The following is a 20,303-nucleotide window of genomic DNA, read 5'->3' as shown; positions in this document are numbered from 1 at the left end:
GTAGGGTGACCTTGGGGAAATTACTTAACCTCTCAGACTTTCAGCTTCCTCATCTATAAAATGGGGCTAATGGCATATTGCTAGAGGAGAAGGTATGAGGATTATGTGAGAACACAGGTGACCAAGGGCTGTATGCATGCCTTGCACCCTGCTCCACTTCTCCCCTTCAAACTTTGTCATGATTTTGTTGAAAGGTGTGACATTTAAACTCTCTGGTTCTTCGCTAGGGGTAGAGCTCGTGGGGGTGCAGGCCTCCTCATCGCAGGGTTTGGGCCTGCGTTTGATGTGGCTGGTGGGTCCCCGCCCAGTTCCCTTCCAGTCCCAGGAGCCCTCCTGTTACTAGTGAGCTGTTTCTTTCTGCCGGAAGGCCACTTTATGAGTCACATAAAAAGGGACTTCATGGGGGATCTTTAGAACAAAAATTTCCACTATCTTTAGAGGATCTGACTCTCCAGTTTCCAAATTAATGAGGGCCCAGATTGACCCAGGATCTGGCAAAGGTTGGTCCCCGCTTTCAGACTTGCCGACAGTCTCTCTCATGCCCCTCCTCTTTCCTATTTATTTCTACCAACGGAAGTAACCCCCTCCTCTCCCTGCCTGCCCAAATCTTACCAGGTGGTGGAGTTCAAGATCCCCTCTTGTTAATGGCCCTTGCTTTTGCATGTGGCCCCGAAAGTCCTTCTCTTATCCTCTGGCTTCTAAAACCCAGATCGATTGTCCCTCTTTCTCTGAAAACCCTTCCCTGGGCTCACCAGACAGAACCAACGGGTCCTTCCTGCTTTAGCGGCCCAATCTAGATGAACCTAAGCCGGAGACTAGACGGTAATAACTGCCTTTTGCCACCAGGGGGCGTCCAGACAGAGAGAGCAAAGGGGAAGCTCACCTCTGGGTCTCCTCCAGTTTGGACCCCGAGAAGGAAGGGACCCTTGCTTCAGTGTGCATAGGACACCGGGACCACAGGGACGAGGATGCATAGAAGCCTGTCCTCAGAGAGACAGGGGCGCCACCAGCATCTGTCGCGGTTCACGGAATAACTGAGAAAGACTCAGGGCTTCCCACGGCCCTTCCCTGAGGGAAGGCTGAGACAGAAACGTACCCAGTCGGGAGCTCACCTAGGGTTCTCAGCCGAGGTTGGATCAGTGATGCTTCAAATACATTTTGCTTCTTCATAAAGCCCCTGGCTGTGGGGCCAAGAGTAAAGTCTATCTGGCAGTTAGAATCAAGACTCTTGTCCAGAATGGGTCACACCAGCCCAGGAGACCCTTTCCCAGATTCCACCCTGAGGAGGTTCTTATCTCTCTGGGGGCAGGCTGTACCCGCTGTGTACTTCTGGAGGGGCTTTTGTCCCCTACCTGTCTGTTATCCCCTCCAGGCAGGGGCCCTCGAAACCACATCTGGTTCATGCTAGTGTCTGGGGTGAGGCCTGGCCCAAGTTCCCATCCTGTAAATGCCTCCTGGGATGTCTTGCCCCGCCCCACATTTTCTGTGGGCACGCTGGAGGGTCCCAGATGTCCCCCACAGAAAAGAGGAGGGGGCAGCACCCTGAGCAAGGATCCAGATGAAAAGCCTCATGGAGTCCTGGGAGTTAACGGAGCGGGTCCCCACTTAACCCCCAACCAGTTCCCCTCCCTATGCGTGAAACTCCCCGGGACCTCTCTGTCTTCTCCTTGGGTGGTGTGATGGTCAGTCTCATGTGTCAACTTGGGGAGGCTTCTGTTCCTCAGATACTAATCTAGGGTTGCCGTGAAAGTATTTGGTAGATGTGATTAGTGTCTCTAATCAGTTGACTTGAAAGAGATTACCTCCATCATCTGGGTGGGCCTGATTCAAACAGTTGAAAGACCTCAAGAGTGGAGCTAAGCCTTCCCTGAGAAGAAATTCCACTGTGGACAGACAGCAGCTTCAGCCTGTGCCAGAAAGTTCCAGCCTGCCCTTCCTGGTGGTCTACTCTATAAATTTCATATTTGCCTAACTGCCTCCGTCGTCACTTAAGCCAATTCCTTGCAACAAATCCCTTAATACAGATGTCCCATTGGTTCTGTTTCCCTGGTGGAATCATACCTGTTGTAGAAGGGCTGGGCAGGGGGCACCTGGGTGGCTCAGTGGGTTAAGCCTCTGCCTTCGGCTTAGGTCATGATCTCAGGGTCCTGGGATCGAGCCCCACAACAGGCTCTCTGCTCAACAGGGAGCCTGCTCCCCCCACCCCCGCCTGCCTCTCTGCCTGCCTCTCTGCCTACTTGTGATCTCTCTCTCCTGTTAAATAAATAAATAAAATCTTAAAAAAAAAAAAAAAAAAGAAGGGCCGGGCAGGCTCCCTTTGCCAGGGAAGGATGATGAATCAGGGTAATAAACTCTTGCCATCAGGGTACCCACTTATAGCAGGTGGTATGCTAAGACTTTGAGTGCATTGAATCCTCCAAGCAACATATGTCCCAAGTACTAGTATTATCCCCATTTTACAGACAGGCACCTGGGGCACAGAGGACTTAAATTATGGGCTCAAGATCACACAGCACAGTGCAGGCCAAATTGGGGAATTCCTAACTCCAGAGGACAGGTTCCTAACCTCTTTTTGTACTAAAGACTCCTTTTGCAACCTGGTAAGGCTGTGGAGCCCTCCTCTGAAAGATTCTTTCCTATGCACAAAGTAAAAATGCTCAAGTTAAAAAGGAAACAATTTTTAAAAATATTTTTATTTATTTATTTGACAGAGATCGCAAATAGGCAGAGAGGCAAGCAGAAAGAGAGAGGAGGAAGCAGACTCCGAGGAGCAGAGAGCCCGATGTGGGGCTCAATTCCAGGACCCTGGGATCATGGCCTGAGCCGAAGGCAGACACTTTAACCCACGGGGCCACCCAGGCACCCCAGCAATTTTTTTTAATGATCAAACTATGTTAAAGCACAAATTTATGATGTGATGCTGAGGGACCTTTTCTATTAATACCTTCCGTTCACTAGACTGGGGGGGGGCCTATGTGTCCTGTGGGCCCATGTCATCCTATCTGTAATTTCTGTTCTGGACCATGGGAATGTCTCTGATTCCTCTTGGTGACAAAGTCACAAGTCTGCTATCTCTACCTGTGGTTCCTTGCTTACCTTCCAAATGGAAGAAAATGCTACATTTCTAGTAGAGCGATAATAAGGATGTGTTTCTTCCCCCATCGAAGTTCCCAGATCCCTTAATAATCTCATATTGGAAGACAGCCTTTACCACCCCCTGGGTGCCTGTTTGGCAGGGATTTTTATGGAACAAGTTCATGGACACAAGTGAAGCCTGGGCAGACAGCAGGCACAAAACAGAGACATCTTCCCCTTTCTCCGTGCTGGGACTCAGGGAAGCATGAGGACCGAGGGTCCCATCAGAGGACACAGTCTGCTGGAATGACTCTGGTGCCAAGCCCAGGCTCTATAAGCCCTGAGGGCCAGCTCACCCTTGCTCTGGCGCTGGTGGCCCCAGGCCTGGGCCTGCTTGCATTCCCCACACGTCCGTGGTGTCATGGGGACGTCGGGCCCTGAAGCTCCCTCGCTGTTCCTCTTGGAGACAGAGGCCGTGGCCACCCGTGTTTCTCGCAGACCCTTTCTGTGTTTGTGTCAACATGGGCCACACTCATCCAGCTGGCTTAGCCTCTTGCATGCAGAGTAGCTTGGCGGACTGGTGGCTGAGAAGGGCCAGGCAGCTCGTTTCCAGGCAGAGAGCAAGGAAGGGATCAAGCGTGGCAGGTAGGGAGCCCACTTTCCCTCTCCCTGCTGGAGAGGGAGCCTCATGAACGGCAGGCAGAGGCCCTTAACATCCCACATCTCCCTCCCTCCCCGGGAAACCACCAGGCCAGGGTTGATGAAAAATAAATATCCCAGCCTGACCGTATGATTTTGGACTCGGCTTAGCTCCCACTTCTACCCCATCCCCTGCTTCATGGTCACTTCTCTCACTGGGAGAAGGAAAGGGAACTAAAATGCCCCCAGTGCTCATTATGGGCCAGGCACTTTGAATACGTGATCTCATCTGCTCCTCGTCACACCTGTGAAGGGCTGCTATGACACAGATTTGATAGGTGAGGAAGTTCTGCTCGGAGAGAGCGTCTCCCCATGGTGAGAGGCCAGGATCTAAACCCACCACCAGCACCAGGATCCATTCTCTTCCACCTCACATGCTGCTCTCCTCTATTCAGCTTTTACCCATCCCTGATACCCAGCTCTCAGGCTGCACAGGTGTTTCCTCATTTGGAAATTCTCTAGCCTACTAATTCAGACAAAAGTGTGAGGGACACATTGGGTTACTCTCCCACATTGCATTTTCAGGGAGATATGCTCACTCTCACAGAATGATACTGGGGCTGGACAGGATTATTTGGGGTCTTGGGGGACAAGAAAGGTCTGAGGCCCGAGCTGGGGTGGGTGGGAGCTGAAAGCTTGGAGACCAGTGTTGGTAGCTGGGGTGGGGGACAGCACCATGCCCAACTCCACTTGAAACACTGTCCTCACTGGTCCCCCACCCCCTAGCCACAGAGCCTGGTGAGTGAGCTGCACTGGCCTCTGGGGGAGCGCCTTTCTCCTGGGAGGGGCCAGTGAACTCTAGCCTAGAGCTATGATTCCATTTTTGCTCTCACTGAAGGAAGAGGAGGAAAGAGCAGGGGAGGTATCTCTACTCTATGACTTGGGGACTGGTTGAGTGACAGGGGGACAGGAGCTATGGCCCAGAGAGAATGTCCCTGCTCCCGGTCAGCCTCCCAGAGCCTGTCCAGGGAGATGTTCACTCCACTACTTGCCTTCTCCCATCTCTGAGTTAAACAGGGCTTGTGATTACACCATCTGACGGAGGGGGAATCTGAGGCCAGGAGAATGACTATAGACTCTTGGTAGAGCCTGGACTTGCAGGAGGGAGGACAGTGGCAGGGAGGGGGCTTCCTCTGGTGACACTAATTCCTTGCCCTCATTTTTTTTTAATTGGAGTATCATTGCCATACAATGTTATATTAGTTTTAAGTGCCCAACATATTGATTTGACAGTTCTATACATTATGCAATGCTTGCCATGATCATTGTAGTCACCATCTGTCACCACGCAAGATTGTTACAATATTATTGACTATATTCCCTATGCTGTACTTTTCATCCCCATGACTTATTTATCTTATAACTGGAAATCTGTACCTCTTAATCCCCTTCACCTATTTTGCCCAGCCCCACCCCACCCCACCTCCCCTCTGACAACTACTAGCTTGCTCTCAGTACTTAAGAGTCTTTCTGGTTTTATTTGTTTGTTTGTTTTGGTTTTTTAGATTCCACACGTGAATGAAATCAGATGGAGTTTGTCTTCATCTGCATTATTTCACTTATCCTAAGTGAAGGTCCAGCCATGGAATTGTGAATTCTTGCCTTCATTTTTGTGAGGCACAAGCTTCTGGGAGGTTCCCTCCTCTCAGGGCATGCTCCAGAATCTTGCATGAAGTCAGCCGACCAGTTAGGTTAGGTGTGCTTAGTAGGCCGCTCTCAGGGCACTTGAAATTGGACTGTTAACCATCCCCACCCCTCCCTACACCTCCTCATGGATATCCCTTGATCCTGCTTTTATTTTTCTTGCTTTTCTTCACCTAGAAAAGCTCAACAAGCGCACACGTGTGTGTGTGTGTGTGTGTGTGTGTGTGTGTGTAGGAGAGGAGTATGGGTAAGGTTGACATTTACCTCTAAACCTCTCTTAAACCCCAGAGGTAAGGAGCATTGCCATCCTTTTAAGATGAGACAGAGGTTCGGGGAAGAGAAGGGACTTGCTCAAGGTCACACAGCTGGTATGTGGAGGGAAGAGGCATGAGCCATTCATGCTTTGCATCTCATCATGCTGGTGAATGGCAGAGGACTTCATGGGTCACTCTCCCTGGCAACATGCAAGCATGCACAGTGAATTAGTTCATTAATTATGACCTCAATGAGCACCATGGGTGTCCCAGGTGTTATGCTATGCACTGGGGTGTTAGGGATAAATAGACTCTTTTTTTTTTTTTTTTTAAGACTCTTGTTCTTGCTCTCAAAGAGCTCTTAGTATTTTGGGGGAGAGAGGCATATAACCTAATGATTGCAATTGACTGTGGCAAATTCCCTAATCAAAGGTGGTGACAAGTCAAGATATTGCTCCAAGATTTTAGAGCAACTAGCTTCTGCTTCAGAGATTCACAGAAGTCTACTGCTAGAGGAGACTTCTGAATTGGGTTTTGAAGGCTGAAAGGAGTTCATCAGGAGTTTGAAGTAGTAAGAGGAATGTTCCACATGAAAAATAATGAAACAGCTTGTGCAAAGACCACGTGGCATTTCTGTGGGAGCCTTCGAGAGACAATGCCTTAATCCAGAACTTTCCAGATTGGGTTTCACAAATACTAGTGCCCCTGCAAATAATAATGCCAGGAAATGGTAGGGCTTCCTCAATGCCAGGCACTCTTTTACAAGCTCTCAATGTATTCACTCATTTAATTTTCACTGCAACCCTCTGAGATAGGCACTACTGTTATCTCCATTTCACAGAGGAGGAGACAGTAGCACAGAGAGGCTAAGGATTTTGCTCAAGGAAAGACAGCTAGTTGACAGCAGATCCAAGATTGGAACTCAAGCAAGAATGTTCTAGAATCCATGCTCCACTCAGTACATAAAATCTGGCCAATAATGTCAGAAAAACAGCACAATGACTATTGGCCTAGTAAAGGTTCTGGAAAATATATCAGCAAAACAAACACACACATGCAGATGTTTTGGCCAAGAGTTTTCCAAACCAATTTTATTTAGACATACATTTTTTTCTTTCAAGAATGAGCACATGGAAAAACACTATGAGAATTGCAGCCTTGTTCCTGAGAGTGACTCTGATACAGCCCAGACCCTTTGTTTGGAGGCTGAAGGATTTCTCTAGTTCCTGATGATCTCCAAGCAGGCCTGCTGGGTGCCATCTTCATCCAGAGCTTCAGCCCTTCCTAACAGAATCTGCCATGACCATGCACTCCTTCACACACTTTGCAATGCAGAGAAACAAAAGGCATTAGAGTCTGAAGGAAGCCTTTTTGGTGTCATCACAGCAGCACTTTTAGCCTTGTGCTTGATTTCTCTCTCTCCTGACTGGGAGGAGGAGTTGTTGTTGGAGAGGGTTAGTGGTTGCCTCATAACAGCTGAGTTTCATGGTGTATGTGTGTGTGGCAGGGTGAGCACAATACAGAGCAAGAAGCCAAGAGGAAGGAAAGGTGAGAGGCAGAGAGGGAAGAACAGTTCTCCTACCCAACCTCTGGCTCAGCCAGCAGGAGAAGTCTCTTGAGCAGGAGTGAGGCTGGGAGAGGGAGGGCATATGTAGAGTGTTCAGTGTTTCCACAGAGAGCTGTGGCCTCACATTAAAGCCGGGGAACATGAGTTAGTTCTTGGATTTCTGAAACCGGATTCCTTCCTGCTAAAGGAAGTCTGGCAGCCGCAGCCATTAGCACCATGGACAGCGCCGCCTGCCAGGTGAGCCCTGGGGAAGGCCTGGACTTGGTGCTCAAGAACAGACACGGGGAAGAGTGGGTTTTGAGAGAATTCTAGGATATTTTTGCACTGCATAGATGGGATCTTAGCAGGACTCACTGTCGTCTGTAAGCCCCCCTCTGCTCCTATGTCATCAAATGGACACAGGGTCCCAAAGGAAAACAAATGCTGGCCAGGGACCCAGAAGACAGTACCAAAGGGAGGGTGATGGAACCAGATGATATATCCAGGTGCTCCAAGGGTGCACAGAGATGGCTGGGGTCCCAGGAGCACTGTGGTACTGTATTGGGGTTCCTGCCTTGTCTGTATCTTCAGGGCATAGCCTGGTGTAGCTTCCCATTAATGGGGCAGTGGTCAAGGGTCCTGATCCAGGGCTAAGTTCTACATCTGCCCAAGAAAGGGCTGAGTCTCCCTCTAGGGGAAATACTTACAGTCTCGGATGAACCTTTGAATCAAAAGCCTGCTTCCCTCTGTAATCAATAAGTGTGTTTTCAGGACATGGAAACTTTATTAACAGCAAAAAAGGAGCACAAGCTTGCAAGGAAAAAAAACAAGTAAGACTCTGGTGGCCTCTGGAGCTCCTGGAAGCTTGCTGTGCTGCCCAGGGGAAGAAACAAACAAACAAAAAACAACCACCCAGCACTGGCCTTCCCTGTCTCCTTCTGCTCCATCTCGTAAAAGCGTGTTGAGAGTTCAGTCCCAAGTCTAGTGCCGTGGAGATGAAGAGACCAAAATGGCAGGGTCTTTTCTTGAAGAACATACAGCCTTCTAAAGGGGGAACATCATTCAGAGAAAGCAGGATAATGCTCTGGGGTTGGCATTTGCCCCATGTGTCACCCCAGTCCTGGACCTTAAGTGGCTTGGGTGAGGCAAGTCCTTTTTGGTGGGTGTTTTCAGGGAAGCAAAAAGAGGAGGATGGAAAGGTAATCTGCAGAGGCTTACTCAAACAGCAAGGAGCAGCATGTTTCTGTTTTCAGCTGGATTTCTCCCTTATCTTGCACACAGTAGGCACTCAATAAATAGTTGCTTCATGGATGAATAATTGAATGGCAGCACCTCGCCTGCTAGAGGACTGGCCGGCATGTGGTGGGAAAGTGGCTGGCTCAGTGGAGGGACCCCCCAGCTTGACTCACGATCCCCTGGCGTTTCCGTCTGAGAGAGCTGTCTTTGGAAGCTGGGGAACTTGCGGGGGCCCTTGGGCTCTGGAGAAAGCAGACCAGGCACAGCTACAGATCCACAGCTCTGTAAAGACCCAGCCTGGGTGAGCTCCTCAGGAGAAGGATAATTAAGGCCCCCGTCAAATCTCTGAGAGGGCCGGGCGAGGGCTTTCAGGGCTGGCTGACCCTCTTGACTCAAATGTGTTGCTGCTGACTCTGGGCTAATGGGCTGGTGGGCGCTTCCTCATTGGTCACTGAGTAGAGCTGTCTGGATATCTTCAGGGGCTCAAGCTGGAGGGATCTTCCCCCACCCCCTTTCAGCTGTCAGCATCTCCAGCTAGAGTTGGAAATGAGAAGGAGCCCTGGGGTCACGGTGGCCCAGCCTCCCAGAACGGCAGGAGCTTGTGTACTCAGCCTTACTGCCCTCTGGTCCTCAACTGCAGGGCACTTGTTCCTGCTTCAGAGGACTGGATATTGGTATCCATACCCTGAAAAATGCCTGCTCTAGTGCCCAGCATCTTCCTTTCAGATTGATCACCCGGTAAACACACTGGAAGACTAAGGAGCTGGGGGCTGGATGTACAGCACAAGTGTCTGATTTTGGCTCCGGTTATGATCTTGGAGTCCCGGGATCAAGCCCCACCCTGGCTCTGTGCTTAGCAGGGAGCCTGCTTCTCTCACTCTTCTGACCCCTGCCCTTCCCACCCCCTGACTTGTGTACACTGTCTGTCTCTCTCTCTCAAATAAATAAATAAATAAATAAGATCTTTTTAAAAAATGAAATTAAAGGGCATAGTGATTAATTGTTGCAGGGACAGGAAGTTTGATAGGAAAAGTGGTACATGCAACATACAGTCTATACCAGCCCAACGCAGATCACTTTGCTGTATAGACCAGTCTCTTCACTGTGCCCCAGTCACCCCTTGGAGGGCTGCAACTCTGCTGTCCACCCAGATCTCTTATCAATTCAAATCTTACCTGCCCTTTAAGGTTATGCTTTGTCTCTTTGTCTTTGGGTGAGCCTCCTGAATGCCATGGCCACCGTGACTTGTTTTTGGCAGCCTCTTCCTGTCTATATCCCTTGTCTACACCACCTGAATAGACACCTTACATGGCTGCTTGGGTGCTTTCTATATTTTAGTCTTGTCCCTCCAACTGGACTATAAGCTCTTTAGCAAGGTCATCATTCTTTTTTTTTTTTTTTAAGTTTTTATTTATTTGAGAAAGAGGTGAAAGACATAGAGATCACAAGCAGGGGGGAGGGTTAGAGGGAGATGCAGACTCTCCGCTGAGCCAGGAGCCTGATGTGGGACTCGATCCCAGCACCCGGGAAATTATGACCTAAGCTGAAGGCAGAAGCTTAACCAACTGAGCCACCCAGGCACAAAATTCATCATTCTTGAATCCTCACTCACCTGTTCCTACCCACCCCACCCCATCCCTGCACAGCAGTGTTCTGCATATGGTAGGTACTCAATAAAATCCTTACTGAGAGAATGAATAAGCGAATAAATGAATGCATAAAGAAGGGAAAAAATAATGAAAAGGGAGGGGAGAGGAGGGAGGGAGAGAATGGAAAAAATGGTTTTTGCAAAGGCTGGCAAGAAGTTGCATCGCTGGTAAACTTAGTGTCCCCTCCTTGCTCTTCTTTCTTACTCTTCCACCATAAAAAGTGTTTTCTTGAGCAAACCATGACATGAGATAAGGGAAATTTTCAAGCAATATACAGTAGTCAAGAGCTATAAATATTTATTTATTAAACACTTACCATATTCTTATTTTTTTAAAGATTCATTTATTTGAAAGAGAGAGAGCCCATGAGAAGGGGGAGAGGTAAAGGGAGAGACAGAATCCTTAAGCAGACTCCCCACTGAGTGCAGAGCCTGACGTGGAGCTCAGTCCCAGAACCCTGAGCCCCTGAGACCATGGCCTGAGCCGAAACCAAGAGTCTGACGCTTAACCAACTGAGCCACCCAGGCGCTTCTTACCTTGTTCTTATGATAGTTCCTGCCCTTAGGCTTACATTTAGCTGGGAGATAAAAGCAGCACACACAAAATCTTCAGGGAGAATGACCTAGTGGCTGGAATCCCAATGGGATATGGAACAACTATTGGGAAAATTACCTACAACAATGATATTTGTAAATATATAAATTTATCTCCATTTCTTCATCTGTAAAGCAGGCACGCATCCCACAGAACATTAAAAGAATTAATGTATCTAAAACTCTTGGGGTAGTCCCTGTTGGTAGTCAGAGCTCAGTAAACATTACCTATTGTTATTATTACTAAAGATATTAAACTTCTATTGCATTTCTGTTCTGAGTTGGGTTACTAAGAACTTCAGGCACTGGATTATCCTGGCTCCCTCTTGACTGTTGATTTCCTCCTTCATATTTTATCATTTTCACTAGCAAATAAACAGGCCCATCTTCCTCACATCCTGGATCCCACAGTGGCATGTGGCTGCCACCCCAGTCCCCCATCCACTGCCTTCTCAAGCTTCTCAAGAATAGTCTGTGAAGTTTCCCTTTTCTTGTCTAACACACATGTTTGTTTCCCTGCAATCCAGTGTTTTCCCCCTTCTCCTGACTGGGAAGGATCTTATTAAAGTCTTGTAAAGTCCTTGCCTGTAGTCAGGCAAGGCAAACTGCTGTAACAGATATCCCCCAAATTTTAGTAACTTAACCCAATCCAGATTTATTTCTCACTCAGTTCATGGTTCACTGTGATGTGGCATGGGCAAGAGGGGAGAGGGGACTCTGGTCCATTCAGTAACTCTAAGACTCAGACTCTGTTTCTCTGGTGGCTCTGCACTCCCGGGCACCTCACCTCAGAAGCCTCTGGAACTAGCCGCCAGATAAAGGGGGAAAGAGCTTGGAAGACTGCATGGGAAAATACAGCAGCCAGGCCTGAAAATGGCTTATTATCACTTCTGCTCACATTCTCTTGGCCCGAGTTCCAGCCAATGTCCTCACCAGTCTTCAGGGGAAGCTGACAAATGCAGTTTGGCTGTGCCCAAGAGGAAAGAGAAGTGGTTTCATGAGGACATGCCATTATCCTTCCTACAGCCCCCAGGAACTTCAATGCTGCTACAGCTACTGGATACTTTTGGTCTTCATCTTACTCTTTGAGCAGCTTTCCAATAACTGATCATATCTTCCCTCTTGAAATGCTTTTCCCTGTAAGCCGTCCTCTTTGTTTTCCTCCTTCTTCTGGCTAAGTCTTCTCAATCTCTGTTGCAGAGTTCCCCTTCTCCTCGACCCAGCTTCAGAATGCCTGGGGTAGAGAGCTTGTTCATCCTGAGACTGGGTTCTCCCTCTCTCTCTCTGTCCCTCATTCTCCATTCTGCACTCTTGAGGCTACAAATAATCTGTAACCTGAAGACTTTCTGGTGTATATCTGCATTTTTGACCTCACCTCTGAGCACTAGACTCGTGCATTGCCCAGGTGATGTCTTCATCAAATATTTCACCAATATCTCAAACTTAACATTACCAAACTGACCTCACAATTCTTTCTACCTCCTACCTCCCATCTCCCACAACAGATTATCTTTCCCCAAATTTCCCTTTTCCCGTGTCCATTTACCCAGCTGCTAAAGCCATATCTTAGGAAGTGAACTTGGTTTATCATCCTCTTCCTCCCCTTCTCTTAACTTCCATCTTGAATCCATCAGCAAGACCCATGAATTCCATGTTAAAAATGCATCTAAAATTCACCTCCTCCTCTTCTACAATTCCACTCCAAGACAACATTACCTTTTGCCTGGATTATGCAATAGCGGCCAAACTGGATTCCTTATTTCTATTCCCTCACTCACACCATTCACCACATAGCAATGAGGCTGTTGTTTGCAAAATGGAGACAACCTTGTGCTACTTAAACTCCTTTAGGGGCTCTCAACAACACTCAGCATAAAATCCACACCTTTTAACCTGGACCACAAGACCTTGTGTAGTGTGACTTTTGACTTTACCTCATGCTGCTCTTCCTCTTGGGGATGGAGGTAGAAGATCAGCCAATGTATTCAAGATGATGTCTCCAAAGAGCTTACAGTCTGCTTGGGGGGCACAGATCCAATTCCAAGAAAGCATGCTGGCAAACAGCCATGCCAGGTAGTCACTATTTAAATATAAACCCAAGTGATGTGAGTAGAAAGAAGTATAGGGAGACTTACAGGATAGCTAGAGTGGTCAGGGCATGCACTGAACAGCACCACTGTGTTGGGTGCATTTGGGATACAGGAGAGAGGCAGACCGTAGGGATGAATAGTATTTGTGGAATAAGGGCGTCTGGGTGGCTCAGTGGGTTAAAGCCTCTGCCTTCGGCTCGGGTCATGATCGCAGGGTCCTGGGATCAAGCCACGCATGGGGCTCTCTGCTCAGCAGGGAGCCTGCTTCCCCCCTTCTCTGTCTGCCTCTCTGCCTACTTGTGATCTCTCTCTCTCTGTCAAATAAATAAAATCTTTAAAAAAAATTTTGTGGAACAAATGAATGCCATGATTCCTGACTTAGTAGAGCTCACAGCTTGGTGGGGGAGGCTAATAAGTAAACAAATATTTGGTCATATGCTATATGATGGCAGGGCCATGTATATTCAAGGTATTTCTTTTTCTTTGGAGAGAGAGAGAGAGAGAGTGTGTGTGTGTGTGTGTGTGTGTGTGTATGAGCAGTGTGGGAGAGGGCAGAGGGAGAGGGAGAGAATCTTAAGCAGGCTCCACATTCATCGTGGGGCTGATCTGGGGTTCGACCTCACGGCTCTGAGATTGTGACCTGAGCCAAAATCAACAGGAGGACACTTAACCAACTGAAACACTCAGGCATCCCCATTCAAGGTGCTTTAAGGGTACATGGGCAGGAAATGTCAGCTTTGCTTAGAGACAGGTCAGGAAGACTGCAGATAAAGAAGGGAGACTTTGCTGGAACTTGAAGGATACTTAGGGATGAGTCCAGAGAGATGAGCAGGGACTGGTATCCCAGGTTGAAGACACTGGAGTACAGATGAAAAGTGGGGCTCTCTCTTGATGGGGGCCATTAGAGTGTCAGATAAGACAATATGTGACCAACTATCAAACTATATATCACAGACCACAAGGACTTTGTGAGAAGGTAGAAGTGTTGGTGCAAGAAATTCAGGCTGGCTTACTGGCGGCAATTTGACACAGATTTGAATCACTACGGGGCCTTAAAATGTAAAGCCATGGTCTAAATGGAAGGCAATATAGTAAGAAAGGTCATAATTAATATTAATGAGAAGACAATCACCGATGATGAGACTCACTCAGGGAGAGCAGAAGCCAGGATGATGGGGAGGTATGTTAAGTGCTCCAACAGGCCACTCTGTCTGGCTCTGCCGTGGTGAGGGGCGGGGGCAGGGAAAGGACCGGATGACTTTATGTGGTCTGGGGCAGGAGGCTGCCCTCTCTCCACCTGTTCTAGCTGCCACTGTCCCGGCTCGTGGTAGAGGGCTGACTTTAGGAAGAAGCCCTCTTCCCTGCAAGGCCATCGGTGCTCCCGGGAAGGCTGATCCCCAGGAAGGTTGCTTTGCCTGAGTCTGCGAGGGTGAAAGCCTGCCTCTCAAATATTTGCCCCTCCTTGCTTCTTCCCTGCCCAGATTCTGCAGGGGTGAAAACAGGGAGATTTGAGGATGGTGGTCTACAGGGCTGGGGCATTCAAACTGAGTGACTGTCTGCCTGGAAAACAGTTTTTTTCCAGGTGGACCTGGGGGATGGGAAACACTCTGGACAGCTTTGGCAGAGCAGGGTAGCCTGTGGGGTGGGGGGTGGTCCTGTCTCCCTTTGGGGAAGTACAGAGCATGTGGGTGGTCTTGGGTCTCTCTCTTTTTAAATTCACCAATCCACCCCCACATTGCTTACTACCCACCTGTCTCATCTTAGTGGTCTTGATCATGGAGGGTCTACGGTATCAATAGGTAATAATAATAAAGATAACCTTTACTGAACCAGCGACTCTTCTACTCCTTTAGTCTCTTAACAAGTCTGAGACAGGTACTTTAGGCATTCCCATTCTTCACAGGTGGAGACTGAGGCTGAGAGGTGAAGCAATTGCCCAAAGTCATACAGATACAAAGCTACAGATCTGGGACTGGGACCAGACCGTGTGGCTCCTAGAATCATGTTGGCTCATGAGTTTTAGGTGTGGCCCTAGGAAAGGGAACAGAGGGCTCCCAAGACTCCGCAAACCAATGGAGAATGAGGCCAGGAAGCTAGCTAATAACAGAGTTTACTTTAAGTTCTCAGAGCCCCTGGTCAGGGATTGAGGAGTTGAGCTCTATCATGTGGATGGGGGACACTGGGCAGCACCATACACTTTCAAAACCTCTGTTTTCTCATCTGTATAACTGAAGAGTAATTGCTAATCCATAGGGATACTGGGAGAAGGTGAAGGAGCACATGTGAAACGCCTGATGCATCAAAGTGGGTGTCCAATAAATGAACTCCTTCTAGGTGCAGTTTGCTTCAAGCTAGCCATCTTTTCCGCAGATATGTACGGAGGGCCTATAGGTACCAGGTGACAGATCTTATGCTATGCCCTGGGAAATACGCCCATGAAGGAAGAAGCGGGAGCATCATGGGGTGGGGTGGGGAAAGGACCCAGGGTGACCAGAGAAGCAAAACGGATTTTTAAGTAACCCACGAGAACACCATACCTGAAAAATGTACATTCTTCTCAAAGCAACAGCCTCAGGAGGGCACGCGGTTGTTCCAGAGATTCTGATGGTTGCTGAGTACCGATAATCAACACTTGGACTTTCTTCCCAGGTTTCTCTGGGTGCATTCCCATGTCAGGCTGGGGGACCACTAGAGCTTTAGGAAGATAGTCTCAGAGAAGGCAATGCCCAAAGTCACACAGCTCCTCGGGGTGAGAGGAGAACCAGAAGTCCAGTACCCAGGAGCGGTCCCCATCCCTCCTTTATCCTCACATGCTGCACTGGAGATGGATAATTCTTCTCTAAATCCACTGTCACCGCTTATTCAAAAACTTTGGCTCAGAATGGCTTAGGTCTATTTTTTCTTCATTTTTAAAAAAGATTTTATTTATTTATTTGACAGAGAGAGAGACAGAGATCACAAGTAGGCAGAAAGGCAGGCAGAGAGGGAGGGGGAAGGAGGCTCCCCCTGAGCAGAGGGGGTGGCGGTGGGGGGAGGCTCCATCCCATGACCCTGAGACCATGACCTGAGCTGAAGGCAAAGGCTTAGCACACTGAGCCACCCAGAAGCCCCTATTTTTTTCTTTAAATACTTAACTAAACCCACCTCAGTAGGAGGGAGCCAGGCATGTTCAAAGAAAACTGTGGATCTGCCTGGTAGTGGTGGGCGGGGAGTGGGAGCTGAGGGTCCCAAGGTTACCACCAAGTGCGGGGTGTCGAGGATTTGCATTTAAATGATCTTTATACAGATGATAAGAGCCAATGATTTGGTAGAAGAAAGGGACCGAGGCTAATAAACTCTTCTATCATGGCTTTGGGTTTTTCAAAGAATGAAAGAGACGGTGGGGTGGTCTTCTGGAGCTCATTTAACAGCTTGACGTTCTCGGACTAGGTGTGAGAAACACCTTCCAGAAGCAAGATTTATTTCATTCGGAAGTAAATCAGGAGGGCTTTCAGAGTCCTTCGTTCCAGGGACTCAAGGGCCTGAGCTTCTCCTGGACTTGGTGGGTTGAAGTCTGGTCCCTCTTGCAGGCAAGGGGGATGGATTAGGTCCTCCCCAATCCCATTCGCCCCGCACTCCGCCAAAGACCTGGCCCGCACTGGGATTCCTGGAACCTTCGAGACCTGGCGGCGGTGCCCGTCCACGCCTGAGTACGCGCGTGGGCGTGTGTGTGTGTGTGGTGAGTGGGAGGCGCGCGAGGGTGGCCGCCGGTGGGTGTGTCAGAGGCGCCGAGGCCGGGGATGCGCCCGCTGCGCCCACTTGTGGCTCCTGGGAGCCGAGGAGGAACCGCGCCTTTGCCGCCTCTGCCGAGGACGCCGCGGGATAGGAGGAGGACCGAAGGCTGATGACATGAGGGCGCCGTCTCCCGAGTGATGGCAGCGCGCGCTGCCTCGCCGCCTCCGCCGCTCAGCCCCGGACTCCTTACGTCAGGGTAGCTGGGTCCCCCCTCCGCGCGGGAGCCAGCGAGCAGCGGGAGAGCAGAGCAGAGCGCGCCGCGGAGCCGGGGCGCCCTCACTGCGCGCGGAGCCCCGCCGAGCCCCGCCGAGCCCCGCCGAGCCCCGCTGAGCCGGGGAGGAGGCAGTGCCGCCAAGCCCGCGCGGGACGCGGCAGCAGCACCCGGCGCTTGCCAGCGGTCGCCGCCCGGACCCCTGGGGCGCCGGGCTCAGCCTGGGCGCCCCCCGCCATGCGCGCCGGGCTCCGCGGCTTCTCCGAACAGCCCCAGAGCGGTGGGCACCGGCACCTGGGCCGAGGCGCCTCTCGCTAGAAGTGGTCGGGATTCCGGAGCAGGGGGTCGCCACGTCGGGGACGCGGCCGGGATCCGCGGAGTCGGCCCCCGAGCGCGGGGAGCGGGGCCGCCCGCGCCGCCCCACCATTACCTCCCCGGGTGGCAAAGAGGAGCTGGTGGCGGTCGCCTCCCGGCTGTGGCAGCGGCGGCGGCGCGCCTGCCTGGCGGCCGTCGGCGTGCTCCTGGCCATGGCGCTTGGGCTGCTCATCGCCGTGCCATTGCTGCTGCAGGCGGCGCCCCCCGGCGCGGCGCACTACGAGATGATGGGCACCTGCCGCATGATCTGCGACCCGTACGGCGCCGCACCCGGCGGGGGGCCCGCCGGCGCCAAGGCGCCGCCGCCGGGACCCAGCACTGCCGCGCTGGAAGTCATGCAGGACCTGAGCGCCAACCCTCCGCCCCCTTTCATCCAGGGACCCAAGGGCGACCCGGGGCGACCCGGCAAGCCGGGGCCACGGGGGCCCCCTGGAGAGCCGGGCCCTCCTGGACCCAGGGGTCCCCCGGGGGAGAAAGGCGATTCGGGGCGACCCGGGCTGCCCGGCCTGCAGCTGACGGCGGGCGCGACTGGCGGTGTCGGGGTGGTAGGTGGCGGAACTGGGGGCGGCGGCGACTCCGAAGGCGAAGTGACCGGCGCGCTGAGCGCCGCCTTCAGCGGTCCGAAGATAGCCTTCTATGTGGGTCTTAAGAGCCCCCACGAAGGCTACGAGGTGCTCAAGTTCGACGACGTGGTCACCAATCTCGGCAATCACTACGACCCCACTACCGGCAAGTTCAGCTGCCAGGTGCGCGGTATCTACTTCTTCACCTACCACATTCTCATGCGCGGCGGCGACGGCACCAGCATGTGGGCGGACCTCTGCAAGAACGGGCAGGTCAGTCCCCCTTCACCGCCGGCCCCCGCAAATCCCCGCAGACTCTCCTCCCCATCCCGCGCCCCAGACCGCCTGGGAGACCAGACTCCTTTCTCCCCACTCGCGAGCGCCCGGCGAGCCCCGGGAGGGAGCGCGCCGCAGCATCCAGCTTCCCGGTGCGCCCCGGTCGCGTTTGTCCGAGTGTAGCGCGGGCGGGCTGTGCCGCAAGCGCCCAGAGACCCCGCCACCGGCACTTTCCAGCTACTAGCGCCCTCGCCAGCAGCCCCGCGGACTCCTTGGGAACCTCATCCTTCTTTACCTCTCCCTTTGCGCCCCCGTCGCCCCTTTGCCCTCCGGTCTTCTTTCTTCTCCGCCCCGGTCCCCCTTGTTCTCCCCCTTTCCCGCTGGGTCAGGGTTTATGAAGCCCCCTCTCCCCTTCCTTCCGGGACTTGACTTGCCGGCTGCCGAGAGGAGGGGACCGGAAAGGAGCTGGCCAAGTTGGAAAGAGAGGAGAGAGAGAGAGAGAGAGAGAGAGAGAGAGAGCGAGCGCGAGCGAGCCTGGGTGAGAGTGTGGACTCTGGAGCCTCGGACAGAACGCCTGCGGGGGTTGAGGGTCGCCATGTGGGTGTTGGGCAAGGCCCAGGCGGTGGTGCCGGGACCCACCTGCTCTGGCGGCTCGCCCCCAGGTCCGGGCCAGTGCCATCGCTCAGGACGCCGACCAGAACTACGACTATGCCAGTAACAGCGTGGTGCTGCACCTCGATTCAGGGGACGAGGTGTACGTGAAGCTGGACGGTGGGAAGGCGCACGGAGGCAACAACAACAAATACAGCACATTCTCGGGCTTTCTTCTGTACCCGGATTAGCCGCGCTGGGAGCTGGCAGAGTGGCTTCAGGCCGCCCCGCACCCGTGGCCAAGAACTGCTCCGTGGGTGGAGAGGACCACTCTGCTTCGTGACACTTCCTGACATCAACGGAAAAGACGCATCCCTGCTGTCCTCCCTGACCCGCTCTGACCTTAGTGTGTCTGCGACTCACCTGGCTCCACTCTGGGCTGTCCTCCTGGTCCCTGTCCCCTATCTGGGGATATTGAAGGGGATGCCCAAGTGGTGAGGTGAGTGTGACCCCGACCCCAAGGTGGAGGCAGCTCAGTTCAGACTTCACAAACCTGATTGGACTGGACAGGCCTGGCGGGAGGCCTGCCCTTCCAGTCCCCCTCCTCCTCCTCGGAGTGCCCTGAGAGGGAGGGCTCCCAGCCCTGGTCATGCAGGTAGGCCAAAGTGAGCAGGAGCTCCTTGGGGCATCCTTCTTTGTGACCCAAAATACCTGTGCAAATTTCCCTGTCCATCAGCCAGAAACCACCCACAGCAGAATCCCAGCAAATGGAAAATTCTCCTCTCCACTGCATTCCCGAGTCAGACCCACCTTGATGCATTAAATTATGTTTTTAGACTATGGTCTCCGACTCTCTCTTAGCGTGGCCCCAGAACTGGGCAGTGGGGGGGAATGGGGGTGGCGGCTCCAGACATCCTTCTTGGCATAAAGACCTTAACTGGGCCCTGAGTAGCATCACCTACACCCTGCTTGCCAGCCACCCAGACCCTGCCACCTGGGGTGGGCGAAGAGACATGGGGAGATGGGATGGCAGCCTCCCACCCCTGGGTTATAGGACCCCCAGAACCTGAAGAGCCCAGAGGAAGGTGGGGGAAAGTTAGAGGCCCCTGGAGAGGATAGCTTTATGGGAGGAGGTCAAAGGGAAGGGAGGGGAAGAGGAGGCATGCTCTTCTGCAAATGGGAGGGATGAATGAATCACTCTCCAGCAGGTGGTCTCTGAGATGTTTAACCCCTAAAGGGAAACGCAGAAGTCCTCCAGAGATACACCCACTCAGGCACATAGTACACTCAGCACAGGTCCGTTTGCTCGCAAACCAGCTAGATCCATATCTCAGAATAGCTGGTAAATGGAGATAATTCTGTGAACCATCAGTTCCCCAAATTCACTGGAAACCCCGCGTTGAGATAGGCACTATGCAGGAGGGACAGCACTTTTCTAGGGCCTTCCCTTCCATTTGCATGGTAGTACGAGTTCTGAATGTAAGTGCTTTTTGGGTCTCTCCTCTCTACTTCCCTTTGCCATTCCACACGCAGGAGTTAGGAAAGCACCCCATGTGGCTTTGATTTTTTTTTTTTTCTTTTTACTCATTTGTTTCGCTTTTAAATCACAGAGTTCCGATCAACAGTAAGTTATCTACAAAATAACCAGCTAGCAACCGGTTAGTGCCTACTGAGCTCGTTTTGAGTGGTTGTTTGAAGGGAAATGTGAATGTGTGCACAGAGGCGAG

At 51.6% G+C, this 20,303-nt stretch overlaps 1 protein-coding gene across 1 annotated transcript; it reads left to right on the top strand.

Annotated features, from left to right (window-relative positions):
* The first annotated feature begins 17,080 nt into the window (after positions 1–17,080).
* On the top strand, positions 17,081–19,181 carry C1QL2 (complement C1q like 2). Its single transcript, XM_059392829.1, has 2 exons — positions 17,081–17,982; positions 18,648–19,181. Exons 1-2 carry the CDS (start codon positions 17,299–17,301, stop codon positions 18,825–18,827), a joined length of 864 nt encoding a protein of 287 aa, XP_059248812.1. The 5' UTR covers positions 17,081–17,298; the 3' UTR covers positions 18,828–19,181.
* The last annotated feature ends 1,122 nt before the right edge of the window (positions 19,182–20,303 follow it).

The sequence above is a fragment of the Mustela nigripes genome, chromosome 3 (genome assembly GCF_022355385.1).
Source record: "Mustela nigripes isolate SB6536 chromosome 3, MUSNIG.SB6536, whole genome shotgun sequence".
Classification (NCBI taxonomy): domain Eukaryota; kingdom Metazoa; phylum Chordata; class Mammalia; order Carnivora; family Mustelidae; genus Mustela; species Mustela nigripes.
The sequence above is the reverse complement of the archived record's forward strand: the minus strand, read 5'-3'. Positions and strand labels throughout refer to the sequence as shown.

Bases quoted from the DNA above. Each gene is read 5' to 3' on its own strand.
- C1QL2 (XM_059392829.1), top strand. From the start codon at position 17,299: ATGGCGCTTGGGCTGCTCATCGCCGTGCCATTGCTGCTGCAGGCGGCG. The intron at 17,983-18,647 runs GTCAGTCCCCCT...GCTCGCCCCCAG, and splicing joins ACCTCTGCAAGAACGGGCAG to GTCCGGGCCAGTGCCATCGC.